General features: G+C 47.2%; 2 protein-coding genes across 5 annotated transcripts in view; one reads left to right on the top strand and one right to left on the bottom strand.

Moving 5' to 3' along the window:
- The window catches only part of dock1 (dedicator of cytokinesis 1), a 184,064-nt gene that overhangs the window by 82,992 nt on the left and 87,403 nt on the right, over positions 1-13,669 (bottom strand). The gene's annotated exons all lie outside the window — the stretch shown is intronic.
- insyn2a (inhibitory synaptic factor 2A) overlaps positions 1-13,669 on the top strand; it is a 32,291-nt gene that overhangs the window by 4,711 nt on the left and 13,911 nt on the right. The window contains exons 2-3 of the mRNA XM_027017490.2: positions 6,437-7,610; positions 12,074-12,145. Coding sequence (XP_026873291.2) covers positions 6,442-7,610; positions 12,074-12,145 — 1,241 coding nt within the window. The 5' untranslated portion in view covers positions 6,437-6,441. The remainder of the gene's footprint in view (positions 1-6,436; positions 7,611-12,073; positions 12,146-13,669) is intronic.

Genomic DNA, 13,669 nt, shown 5'->3' with positions numbered 1-13,669 from the left:
GCGAGAAACCTCCTGGTCTGGATGGATATGTACCGCACCATACATCTTCCCTCTTCTTGTTATCCTTCTATATTTCTTATCACCACGATCTGCCTCTCCGTATCCACGCTCATCTCCGGCTCACTCTCGTTAGGTTAATGGCATGTCTCGCTGTGGAGCAGACCGTCAGTAGGGGGGAGGGGTTCCTTTACCCATCTGATTTCAGCTCCTAATAGCTGATCAAGTGAGACAGGGACAGTCGTGGAGACAGAGACAGAGGAATGGGTGAGAGAGAGAGAGAGAGAGAGAGAGAGAGAGAGAGAGAGAGAAAGGGAGAGAGAGATCATCATCGATCAGAGAGCTTGGGCTTCTGATGTAGTGGGAGAAAATGTAATTGGTTAAGCTAAAACATGCTGGCATGTCAACCTCTACAAAAGGTGAAATCCATTGTTTCTGCTTAGAAACTGTACCAAACGTCCTGCCAAACACCTCACTAGGATATTTCAGATGTTCTCCATCAGACTGCAGCTGAATTAGTACACTCCTCACCACCACTGCGGTTGTGTGCATGTGTGTTCCAACACACTTATCGCAGTCTACATAGCTAACTTGCTGATGTTTTTCGCTCCTATTCCACAGTGACTCAGAGGAGATGTCATTACACGCCATCTCTGAGACATGCGTTAGCAGCAGTGAAACTCGGGCACAGAGTCTAACAAACTTATATGACACCCCACAGCCAACAGGCCCCACCGCCACACCATCCTCAGCAATCTGCCCTGGCTGTGATCGGCACACACGCCAAATGAGAGACATTTGAACCTCAAGTCTAACGGACCACTACGTAACTATTATGAATGTATGGATTTAAGCCCTAGGTTTCTGTTCTGAAAACATGGCATAAATCTGATTTTTAAATGCGCTTTTTTTTTTTTTTTTTTTTTTTACGTGAAAGTATCACTTTTTGAGCCTTGTGCTGAGGTTCAACGAGGTGGGCAGGGACCATGCCCATGTCCTTGATTTCCACTCAGCGCACAATAGCCCCTTTTCCACCTGAGCACACTTTGTTATTGACAGATGACATTTAATGGAAGGACAGAGAAAGCTCACATTACAGGCTAAAACAGTGAAGCAGCATGAGCCTTGAGAAGCCCACCTTCCATAACCAGCAGAGGCTCAGCCCTCTCATATCCCACGTTAGCAAGAACCTAGTCATCTTACAGGATTACCGCGTGATGAACTGACACTGTAATGATTCAGAGCATCAGCAGTGGGGTGCTGTGCGTGTGTCTCTGTAGCAAAGATTGCTGTCATACACAATGCTCACCCCCACCCCCCCTGCACATCATCATTTTCCCTAAAGGATTACATAAACAATTTTAAAATCATCTTTTTCACTTCTTCCCGTCACCCTCACCAGCACACAAATATGAACCTCGTGTACGTTCTCTTACTGTTAACTCCCCACACCTCCCCCCTGGATCACTGTCCTGTACAGCAGACTGGAAAGCAACACTAATCACAGTGAAAGAACAGCGCCAGCTGAGCAAAATAAAGGGAGAAGGCCAGAGCCAAAGCCGGATTAGCACGACCTGCGCACCGTCTGCGAGAGAGCGCGCTGTGCTCTGCTATTCCAGTGGCAGCGTTTCGAGACAACCTGTTCCAGATAGAAGACAATCAGGAAGAGAGGGATTTCCTGTTCCATGGCAGATGTGAAGCATGACGTCACGGTGCGAGGACTCCCCCGCGAAACCAGTCCGTGGCACACCAAATACCAGATAAAAGTTGAGTTTTGCTTTACTGACCCTCAACACAGGGTTTCCACTCTAAGGGTTTCCACTGCAAATTGCCTGATTTTTCCCTGACTGTGAAAGACTAAAAAGCTGAATTTCCATGACCTATAATGAACAGAAAAGCAGGCCACCTTTGTTACATTGGAGAGGAAAAATAAAATACACACCTCACACAATACAGGAAACGCATGAAAATATAACATTCTGATAATTGGCCGTTTTTAAATCGGCAGATTTAAAGATGCTACAAACAAAATTCCCCAATTTTCTTTGAACTGATCCAAAAATGATCCACGGGAAACCGACTTCCTATGTGTGGGACAGACTTTCCACAATATTCCAGAAACTCCATGAACCCTGTCAAGACTACAAGTCCAAAGAATTCATTAAAAGTGTAGAGGGTATTCTTCAGACCCCTTCTCACCCTGGAACCTTAGACCTCACACTGATCTCCATGACGGTCTTTTTTAGAAATGGTCTAAACTCCCTCGCGTGGCCATTTTGAGGAAAACAACCCCGGGACGTCCATGCCAATCTCCACGCCACCACCGGGATGTGCGAAGAGGCACCCCGGACTACAGTGCAAAGGGACTGGCTATAAAAAGAGGCGAGAGTAATAAAACCAAGAGCTTCTCAAACATTAATCATCAGGGGGATTCAATCAGCTCTAGAAGCAGGCCACAGTCATACATCAAATGCTCTTTTCCGCTTAGACAGAGAATGTGATGAGCGGTCCTTTTTTGGTTTGGAGAGCAAGGTGTAAAGAAAGTGAGCTTTGGTTAGAGAGAGTCAGAGAGACAGTGAAAGCGAGAGAAAGAGAGAGAGAGAGAGAGAGAGAGAGAGAGAGGACTCTGGGCAATATGTGACTTGCGATGTCATGTTTGGTTCGCAGATGAAGAGTTTGTGAGTCTGTTCACTTGGAAGCAATAGAGAAGTTGGAAAGGGGAAAGGGAGGATAAATGGGAAAAAAAAAAAGCGTGAGTACTCTCTGAATGCAGATCCAATGGCCTGTGCATTCAAACGCACAGTGCCTGTGGGAGGGAGGGATGGAGGAGGAGCGGAATGCAGTTCCCTCTGTCAGGTAGATAAATGAAACTCTCGCTCTAATACTTGGCCTAAAGCTGGGCACCGAGGCGGGGGAGCACTACTCAGAACAGACTCAGTGGTTTGGACGGTCCAGACACAGTGGAGCAGAAGTGCCTGCTGGACCCAGGGCAGTTTGTCTAACTGAACAAAGACACTGTGGGGAGACAGCAGTTAGTTTACTCACACTGGGGCCTAAGCAGCCCACGCAGTTCAGCCTGGACGGCCTGAAGGAGGCAAGCGTAGTGAAATTGAGAATGTTTACAGTTGTCCCCCCCCCCCCGAACATGCCCTGAGAAGACCTTACTTCGGAGCGTGGGAACTACAGCCACAAGCGGACAGTCGAGGTAGTCCGTCGCCTACGCCTGGTACTTTCGTGGGTCTCGAAAGCATCTCCAACTTTATGATCGCTATTCATGACCACTGCACTGCTGTTAGCTAGCTAGCAAGCAACTTAAAACCATTCGCTGTGTTTAGAACTATGACACAGGCAAGACATTTTTTCTCTGGTACTCTGACAGTAGTGGCAGCAGTCCACACGTGATCAGATTGTCTGGTGCAACGATAACACCAGCTGTGAATGGGGTCCTGGTTCACTGCCATATTCCACTCTAGTTATTTCTAATCTTCTCCCTTTTTATGGTTGTCCAAGCCACGAAGGGCGCAAAGAAGAATTGCCTGTTGCGCGTCATTGTTTCCACAAGAAAAAAAAAAGTGACCTCATCACCCTGACTGCATTAACAAAGCACTTTCCCAGCTAGAGGACCACGACTAATTTGTTGAAAAGTAATACTGCAAGGCTCTTACTACTCTGAATAATTCATAGCATTTGCCTTAACCTTCAGAAGAGAACGGGCATCGATAAACTAGTATTGGTAAACTAGCCCAATTTGTGGCTCGAGCACTTTGAACTTGAAGTGCAGCTCTGCTTGAAACGCTGTCGAATCTCATGGATGACGAGCATCAAGACTCTCGTCTGTCTTGGTTCCCAGATAGTGGAATCAGCTTCTCCATGCAGTCTCCAAATGCAGACCGAAGACTCATCTATTCGTGCAGTAATTAAATGACCACTAATCCTGTATTATTATGAGTTTGCTAAACCATCTTAGAGCTTATTGTTGTTGGCACTGCACTTATGTTGTGCTCATTTTGTAATTCTTTCTAGGCATCAGCACTTACAGTATCTGAGTTCAGTGGTATCTTGGACTCTAACCTATTGTACTGGTTAGTATGCATTCGATTAGTAGATGACAGCACTTCTGTAAGCTGCTCTGGATAAGAACATCTGCAAATGGCATAAATGTAAATGTGGTCCCTATAAAGAGGGGAAAAAAAATTCTAGAATAAATTCATTTTCAACTTGAATGACCTTTGGTTACCTGTAACTGTGTATATTTAAGCACTTAGGCCAGTTAGACGAGCCATGCTTGTTAGTGTGCATATGAGTGTCTGTAAATGTGTGCGCGTGCGTGTCCGCCCACCGAGGTCCATCTCTGTCTGAGCACCAAGCCACAGCCTGTTAATGATATCAGCAGATGAGATTGATCTGATAAGAGAGTAGGCTTGGAGACGCTGAGGATCTGTCACTACTCGTTTACCATATCCCTCCATCCCTCCCTCTGAGCCTTTATTGAATGAGTGAATGAAGGGTAATGGGCATAATATAACAGTGCACAGAGTATTTAAAATGGCCGACCCGTTAGTCCTCAGGAACGCAGCTGTAAGACTTCTCTGAGGCAAATAAAGAGCTAAACCAGAAGGGAAATTGCAGTCTATTAGAGTGTGTTAGCTCAGGGAGCTATCAGCTTGTCTGGGTCCTTTGCAGTTGGTCTATGGCCAAAAGAGAGTGGAGGGCTTACCTATAAGAGAAAGGAGATTTATTGGTCCAGTGGCACACTCTCTTGTGTTTTTTTATTGGGCAGAAAGAGCACTTCACAAAATAATTAGAGGAAATTCACTTCCCACATTTATTTAAAAGCATGTGCATTCTCAGTCATAAACAAAATATTTAAGTAATAACTGAAAGCTACTCTGGAAAAAGAGCAGGGCAAATCTGCTAAATCATCAGGCAGATGGCTCCCACTGCCCCCTGCATCTCTCCTCACTCCTTCTACTCTCTCTCTCTCCCTCACTCTTCCTCTGCACTTCACTTCCCTGCTCACTCTTTCCCATTCTCCCTCTCTCCCCGACGTACATACAGGGACTTCAGCAGCAGCGCCACCACAACTGCCATCATTCTCCCAGCATGCGTGCACCTCAGAAAGGGGAGCGAGATTAAGAGATGCAATTAACAGTCAATGACAAACAAGTCACAGGCTAAGACAACACTTCTGAGATCAGCGTCATCAATATTACTGTCAGTTGGATGAGGCTGAGGGAAGAGCTCAAACACACACACACACACACACACACACACACAGGATGAGGCTGAGGGAAGAGCTCAAACACACACACACACACAGGATGAGGCTGAGGGAAGAGCTCAAACACACACACACACACACACACACACACACAGGATGAGGCTGAGGGAAGAGCTCAAACACACACACACACACACACACACACACACACACACACACACACACGATGAGGCTGAGGGAAGAGCTCAAACACACACACACACACAGGATGAGGCTGAGGGAAGAGCTCAAACACACACACACACACACACACACACACACAGGATGAGGCTGAGGGAAGAGCTCAAACACACACACACACACACACACACACACACACACACACACACACACACACAGGATGAGGCTGAGGGAAGAGCTCAAACACACACACACACAGGATGAGGCTGAGGGAAGAGCTCAAACACACACACACACACACACACACACACAGGATGAGGCTGAGGGAAGAGCTCAAACACACACACACACACACACAGGATGAGGCTGAGGGAAGAGCTCAAACACACACACACACACACACACACACACACACACACAGGATGAGGCTGAGGGAAGAGCTCAAACACACACACACACAGGATGAGGCTGAGGGAAGAGCTCAAACACACACACACACACACACACACACACACACACACACACAGGATGAGGCTGAGGGAAGAGCTCAAACACACACACACACAGGATGAGGCTGAGGGAAGAGCTCAAACACACACACACACACACACACACAGGATGAGGCTGAGGGAAGAGCTCACTCTTTCTCTCACGCTCACACACACAAACAGTGAATGAGGCTGAGGGAAGAGCTCTCTCACTCTCTCTCTCACACACACACACACACACACACACACACACACACACACACACAGGACCACGCCGACTTTTGCCAGCTGCTGCTGGCAAGCAACGGATGCAGCTGTAAAATGTCACAGCAGGATGTTGAGTGGGTGCTTGACATGACACATGACAACTCGTGCAAAAGTCCTCTAATACATACTTGCGCACACATGCACGATAAAATATATGGCGGGGGGGGGTTTGTTGTTTTTTGTGTGTGTTTGTGTGCGTGTGTGTACTGCCTTTTTGGAAAAAGAGTTAAAGAGTGTTCATATTTAACTCATGTTTAATTTCTGGCATAATTTTTCCTGGCAGGAACCATGGTGAGCAAAGAGGTTGGCAAACGCATGCTCACCAACTCTGAGTCAGACTCGGAGGCGGCGCCCTCTATGGCCCTGGAGGTGAAAAATTCGTCAGACGGAAGCCGGCAGGTGCGCAAGCGCAACAAAGCCCTGCAGGTGCGCTTCAAAGACATCTGTGAGGCGCAGAGCGAGCAGGCGGCGGCTCAGGGGGCCACACATGCGCCCTACAAGAGCGCCTACCGCAAGTACATGACGGTGCCCGCACGCAGGTCCATCCCCAACGTCACCAAGAGCACGGGCGTGCAGACATCGCCGGACCTTCGCAAGCGCTACCAGACCTTCCCGCTGGAGAGGAAGAAGAGCCACACAGTGAAGCACGCTGCCGCAACCGAGAGCTACAAGGACCAGGACGACGGCTTCGTCGTCGACGTCAAGAGGGCAAAGGCAGCCGAGGGGGGCGGCCCTTCGGGGCCGTCTTGCAGCGTGCGGAAGACCAGGGCTCTGCCACACACCAGGGAGTGTGTGGCCACTATAGAGCACCACCCACGGCGGACGGACTGCGCGGACAGGACTCGGCCCGACGGCGAGGAGCCGGACTACCAGGTGTGCGCGGTGCGGAGCAAGCACCGCAAGAGCGGACAGAGGGACCTGGACTCGCCGGACCAGCCAGGCAAGCGGCAGCTGCTCAACTCCGAGGACAGGGGCGGTGTCGGGGGAGGGGCCCTGCTGGACCCCGCCTCCAAGGTGACGGGGCCTATAGCGTGGAACTCGCTGACGCAGGTGGAGTGCCTGGAGAGCCCATCAGCACGCAGCAAGCGCAAGCAGCAGCAGCTGCAGCTGAACGGGTTGCAGGTGCAGACGCTGCCCCGGACAGGCTGCACTACACAGGCGCAGTGCCACAGCGGGATGCTCTCCGCCCGGCCCCTGCAGGCCATGGAGGAGGCGGCGGCCTCCGTCGCCGCGGCACCCGTCGCCATGCCGGCACCCTCGTGCGAGGGTGGGACAAGGGTGGGAACTCTGCAGGTGGACAGCGAGACCTGCAAGCAGATCGTGCCTGTCCATCAGGACCGGGACGTAAAAGCACAGCTGCAGGCCATGGAGAGCATGATCAGCTCGAGTCAGGAAACCATAAAGGTTCTGCTAGGAGTTATTCAGGAGCTGGAAAAAGGAGAAGCACTGCGAGAAGGGTGAGTCGCGGGAAACTACGTTATCATGCAATTATCTTCCGGTCTGATTTCCCTCACGAAATCGAGGGTGTTCGGTGATATTGTCTTTTTGATCTCATGTCGAGCTGTTTCGTAAAAACCCGGTGCTAAATTGCTGCTCTGTTGATGAAATTGAGTATTAAAAGATTTATAACAATAAGAAATTACATATCTGAAAAGCCAACAGCCAGGATGGATCTAAATGGTCAACTGAAATGCAGAGTTTATCCACAGGTCAAATGGGGTCAAGACAAATGTTAATCTGTCTGTACTTTAATTCATTCATTCACTCACTCACTATTATTCCATTTATTTTATTTTAGGACCAAGTTTTAGTTTTAGTTTATTTTACACCTAGAACTATCCAGATGTAGTTCTGCAACTGTGTGTTAAGTTACTCTAAGATTTCAAGCCTAAAACAGATGTATATGTCAAAATTTACTCCAATGTGACTACAAGTTCATATTAGACTCTTTATACACAGACCTACTACCATTAAACCATTAAGCAGCAGGACTGATTATTATGCACGCGAATGACACTACAGTTATTAGGGGGGTCCAGTCCTTATAACTGCACCCTTTCGGTAAGCCTGGGTGGGCACACGGAGCTCGTCAATTCCCTGAGCTAGGAAATAACGCCGGCAGAGGAGTCCGCTTTACCTGCACCACATAGATGCACACAGTTGAAGGAAGAGCAGCTAAATGGACGCCTCTCCATTACGGCAGACAAGCAAAGTAGCACCTGTTAGATAACAGAACAGCTGACTGGTCTGACTGCACTGTACAAGAATTCCAAGCTGGGTTTAGATGGTGTGAACTAAAAGTGCTGTCTGTAGATTACCTGCTGCCTGTAGATTGCCTGCTACCCAACTTTCCCCAGAGGTGCAGAAACGCTGCTCTCATGTGGAGGCCTATAAATAAACTGTAAATAAAAAAAGTCACCTGTCCATCCAGGCAGAATGGTCAACTGGCAGCTCTCTCTGCCGGTATGCGAGTGCAGAACTCTGGAATAATATGAATCACCACTAAAGAATCTGGATGAAAGCAGAAAGCCTATGTACCTCCCCATGCCCCCACACACAATTCTTATTCTTCCATTTGTTGCTATAGGAACACAACTGTGGGCATTAGTATGATTGTGATTGTGGCATTAGCATGATCTGGGAGTCAGAAAATAAAGCTATGAATGAAGGCCAAAAAAAAAAAAAAAAAAAAAAACTGAACACAACAAAAGCAAAAAGACTTGACATTAAGTGGGTTAGGGCGCTTTGTTCGTGTAAAGTGAAAAGAAGCCTGGAGCTTTGTACTGAGGTCATGGGCACTTCACAGACATGCTTGGTACTACTGAAGGCCTGACTGATACATAAAGAACAGAAGAGGATACGAAGGCTCTTATGCATCAGTGTGTAACTAACCTTCCTCTAGAGGAAGAAAAAAAAAACCAAAAAAAACAAGTCATTGTAATTCATCTCAGCAAATTGGGTTTTAAAATCGCATTTAAAATATGCATGTGGTTTATTAATCAACTTCTTGCTTTGCAACCCAGGAGGTGTTCATCTGAGTAATGGGGCGGGGGGGGTTAAATTCATCTGCCTGTCTCCTCAATCTTCGTAAGATGAAATCATGTTTATTTGCATGTATAATGGTCTAATCTCCTTATCGCTACAATCAGAAGACCGAGCAAATGCTCAGTGAAACACCCGATTCCCCCCCAGTGACACAAGTCATAAATCATACTTTTCTGACATGGCGCACTCAGCTTGCTGGCTGTCAACTGGTCATGACGTACTAATTAGATGATCTCACACACAACCTGCATGACGTTAATGTCTCAGGAGAGTAATTAGCTCTTTGTAAGGTCTGCTTGAGCACACTTTAGAGGAAAGAGTGTGCTATTAAATGATAGCATCTATGATTTGAGGGTATGTGAAGTTACAGGAGCATAACATCAGGCGGAAAAGATCATCCAGACAGGAGACAGACAGACACTTTTTTTTTTTTTTTTTTTTTTTTAGTTTGCAAGGATGAAAGGGGGCAATTTTACACTGGCACACATCCAAGACTTTTAAGCAGAACATTTAAAATAATGTTTTTAATACTACAGTGTATATTCTGAAAGCACTGGATTCCATTCCATTGGATTGTTTCCACAGTACCCTGAGAGAATTCTTTAGTGTTTTTGCAAGCTGCCCAAAAACAGATAATGCCAGCGGCAACGGGGCCATGACACAGGAGGCTATAGGTGGAACACGGTCCTGTAATTACGGCTGTTGTGTTTTTGATGGCGTGTTGGTACAACGATTCATTTTCCATGCCTAAAACTGCCTCACACACGCAGAGTTCGTATGCAGTGATTCCTCTTTTGCAGTGGCAGAGCACAAACTATGAACTGTGTTACTGTACCGCAATTTTCTTCTCTACAGACTAAGACAGCAAAAACGTTGACTCAAATAACCCAGAAATCAAGTCTCTCTTCCTTCCGGGCAACAGAACTGCACAGACATGCCAGTGACTTTGGCTAATGCCAATCATTTGGAAGAAAACTAAGAGTTTACTATTGTCTGTTTTTGTATTAAGAAATGCAGATAGTTAGCACCTGCCAAGCAGATGCTGGCAGACGGAGTTTGCCTTCTAGGAGCGCTAATCTCCATCAGCAGAGCTCTGCTCTGCGTCAGATCGGGCCCTTTCCCCCCTAGGTCCCATAGTGGCACTGCTATACATCACTGTCGCCATTAGCCTTTGGAAACTAGCCTTGGAGAGGGAAAGAAGAAAAAAAAAAAAAACATGCATCAGCAACTACGATATCACTTGTAGTCATTAGAGCCAAAATGGCGTCTGCTGTCCATCTGTTTGAGGGCGAGTTGTGCTGTTTGACCTTTCAAACAGCAGTGGCAATGCGCAGCAGGGTGGCACCAAGTATAGCCGGATCGTTAGCGGCGAACCGGGGTTTAGCCTGACAACCAGGAAGTGTTAGTTAAAATAAGCTGGATAGTATTCGTGTCACTTAGTAGAGTTGAATTAGGGTGAAGATGTGTGTGCGTGTGTGTGTGCACGAGTGTGAAAATCCTGGACATCTCATCGGCCGTGTCCATCCTCAGTCAGGCCTGAGGTTAGTCCCTTCATCTGCAGGGTGTACAGGGGTCAAAAGGTCTCCATCACTCAGCAACCGTCACAGCAACGGCCAGAAATCAGATTTAAATGGGCTGTGGCAAGGCACCCACTCCTTTATATCCTTTTACCGGGTGCTGAACAAAACCTCTGAAATCGAGGCAGATCAAAGGGGGCCAGTCAGTGGACTCCTTAGGCAGGGCAGCATGCAGGAGAAGGGAGGTTTGTGTCACTCTGCTAACAGCTATTAGCACCAGCCAGACCTGCCCGCGTGAGGTAGGTGTTTGAGGGGAGAACGCATGCTCGGTGAGCACACACCCACACACGACAGACTGCAGTGGAGGAAAGTGCATGCAGCCATCAGACCGTTTTAAATAACTCAAAAGTTTTAAAAACAAGAAAACTAGTGAAAAGAAAAAAACGTTTATGCACATCATCAAAAACAGCATGGTCCCAAGATCAGCTCTCACTACCGTTTTACAGTGACCTTTGCTCCGTCGGTGTAATACTAAAGTGCTTTTTAGGTAGCTAAGCACTGATCTAGATGTTGACTGGGTCCTTCAGGTGACAACAACCACCTCCCCACCCCAATCCCCCATTTTAGAATCTAAAACCATCTCCATTATCTCCAATTTGCTAACAATTATCTCCATCAGCAGGCAAGCTCCTACGGTTCTGATGATATTCACCTATGGCTCTCTGCTTATTCAGAACTACAGTGCTGGACTTATTGCCCACAAAGCCAAGCTACTAAACTGTGTCTTAATGGGCCAGATTAGCCTGAAACAGGCGTGCGATCAGAGTTTATGTTAATCTTGGTCCTAAAGTCTGATAAATACTGGCCCCTAAGCATTTGTCACATGACATGTCGACTGGTAAGGAGAAGAGAGAACGCTGCAGCATCTGTAGAGGATCATGCCAAAGAGTTAGAGCTGAATCACTGGGATCTGCAGATGGGACCAACAGACTGGAGGCAGTTTAATTCATATTGCACTGAGCAGCAAAATGGCTCAAAATCATGTTCCATTAGTTACTGCAAAGCTTCATAGTGGGACAAAAATAATAAAAGATTAGTTTACATGCAATCTCTCTCGCTCTCTCTCTCTCTGTGTGTGTGTGTGTGTGTGTGTGTGTGTGTGTGTCTGTGTGTGTATGTGTCTGTGTGTGTGTGTGTCTACTAACATGACCTGACATTTGTGTGTCTATGCATGTGAACTGTGAGCTGACGATCAGGAAGGAGAGAGCAGGTCAGGTGTGCTGTGAGTGGCTGAGGGTTGGGGTGAACTGGCTTCCCACACTCTGTAACGACCCACCCTGTCTCTTCATCTCCACCAGTCTCTCCTATCGGACCGGGCAGGACACGGCCAACTGCGACACATGCCGGAACAGCGCATGCATTATTTACAGGTGGGTTTCTCTTACTCTTATACGAGACAAGCGCTTTGAGAGACAGCAAGAGGGAGACCAAAGGTTCCTGCTCAGTTCTAAGAGTGCTGAAAGGACCTACCATAGTCACAGACTGTGGCTTATTGAACAATGTTGCATGGTGGAGCTCTACTCAGTCACTGTAGAGGTAGCAGGCAGTTAGGTAGCAGCTAGTGTTAGGTCATTTTGATAGTAGTGGGCAGTTTTGGAAGCACTGCGTCTTTCTGTACAGAGTGGGTTGTGACGGGAACATTCAGTCATTCTGGGGGGAAACGGCTGTTCTTGAGAGAGCAGGCTGTGTTGGCAACATTTGTCATCCTGGGAGTGGACTGTGTTGGGGCTTGGGGTGTTCTGGAGCATGTGGTCTGTGTTGGGGTTGGGGTGTTCTGGTGGAAGAGGACCATGTTGGCTGAATTGGGGCAGGAGAGAGTAGAAGGCAACAGGGTGGAATGCTGCGCATCAACACCAAATGAAATATGGAACACGGTCTGGATAGTTAAACATGGAGTACATGGGGATAGGCACATTAAATCACACAGCCGTAAGGCACTTAGAGCTCTGAAGTAGAGAAAGACATCCACATGTTTCTGCCTTTAGTCTTACTGAAGCAGCTTTCAGATGACTCCTGTGAACATATCATGGCTGCGTTCAATGTTCATGTGCAGTTAAAACGTTCACTAAGAGCATTTTCACAATGATTTCACAAGTCTTAAATGCTCCATTCTGCACATAGGAACCAATTCTGGAATGGTGTGGGGCAGAGGTTCATTACTGCTGATTCACTTTCACAAAGAAGAATTCTATACAAATTGTGGATTGATTGTGCCATTCCATAGGTAACTTTTCCACATGAAGGTTAGGCAATAGGTCCATTCATTTAGTATTTTTTTATTTCTCTTGGAGACAAACACTCACTGAAGAACAATGCTTTGTGGATGCATGACATTGCAACATGCAGGCACACAGGGAAACAAGGAGCCATTCTCATGTGAGTGTGTTTAGCCATGCAGGTCAGCACGAGACGTGCGTCTGTCCTTTCCTTGCGAAATGATGTGATAAGTTGAAGCAGTCGCATTGCAAAATGATCAAAACACGCAACACCACGCGCAGCACGGCTGGGGGGGGAGGAGGAGAACACAGGGGGCCACGCCAGAGTTAAGGAGGACCAGCAATCGGTTCTCTGTATTGCTCGTGGGTTTGAAAACAGCTTTTCACACTTAACCAAACATACCGAAATTGCAAAGCAAGCAACCTTGGGCCTAGTGCAAAAACACCCTAAATATTCAACGGGAACTTTCTAAAAATAATTTGGGTCTCTCTCAGCGCACACACGCACACACGCGCACACTCACGCACGCACACACACACACAAAGCACTTCTAGAAATATTTTATTCGAAAGTTGGTAGAATATTAACAAGCAAGGCATTCATTGCTTTTGTAATGAACTAACTGTAGGGGCCAAAGTGGTGGTTTCAATTAAAGTATGATAAACTAGGTGGTACTG

The sequence above is a fragment of the Electrophorus electricus genome, chromosome 14 (assembly GCF_013358815.1).
Source record: "Electrophorus electricus isolate fEleEle1 chromosome 14, fEleEle1.pri, whole genome shotgun sequence".
In the NCBI taxonomy this organism is placed as follows: Eukaryota; Metazoa; Chordata; class Actinopteri; order Gymnotiformes; family Gymnotidae; genus Electrophorus; species Electrophorus electricus.
Note: the sequence above shows the minus strand (reverse complement) of the source record. Positions and strands in the feature narration are given on the sequence as shown.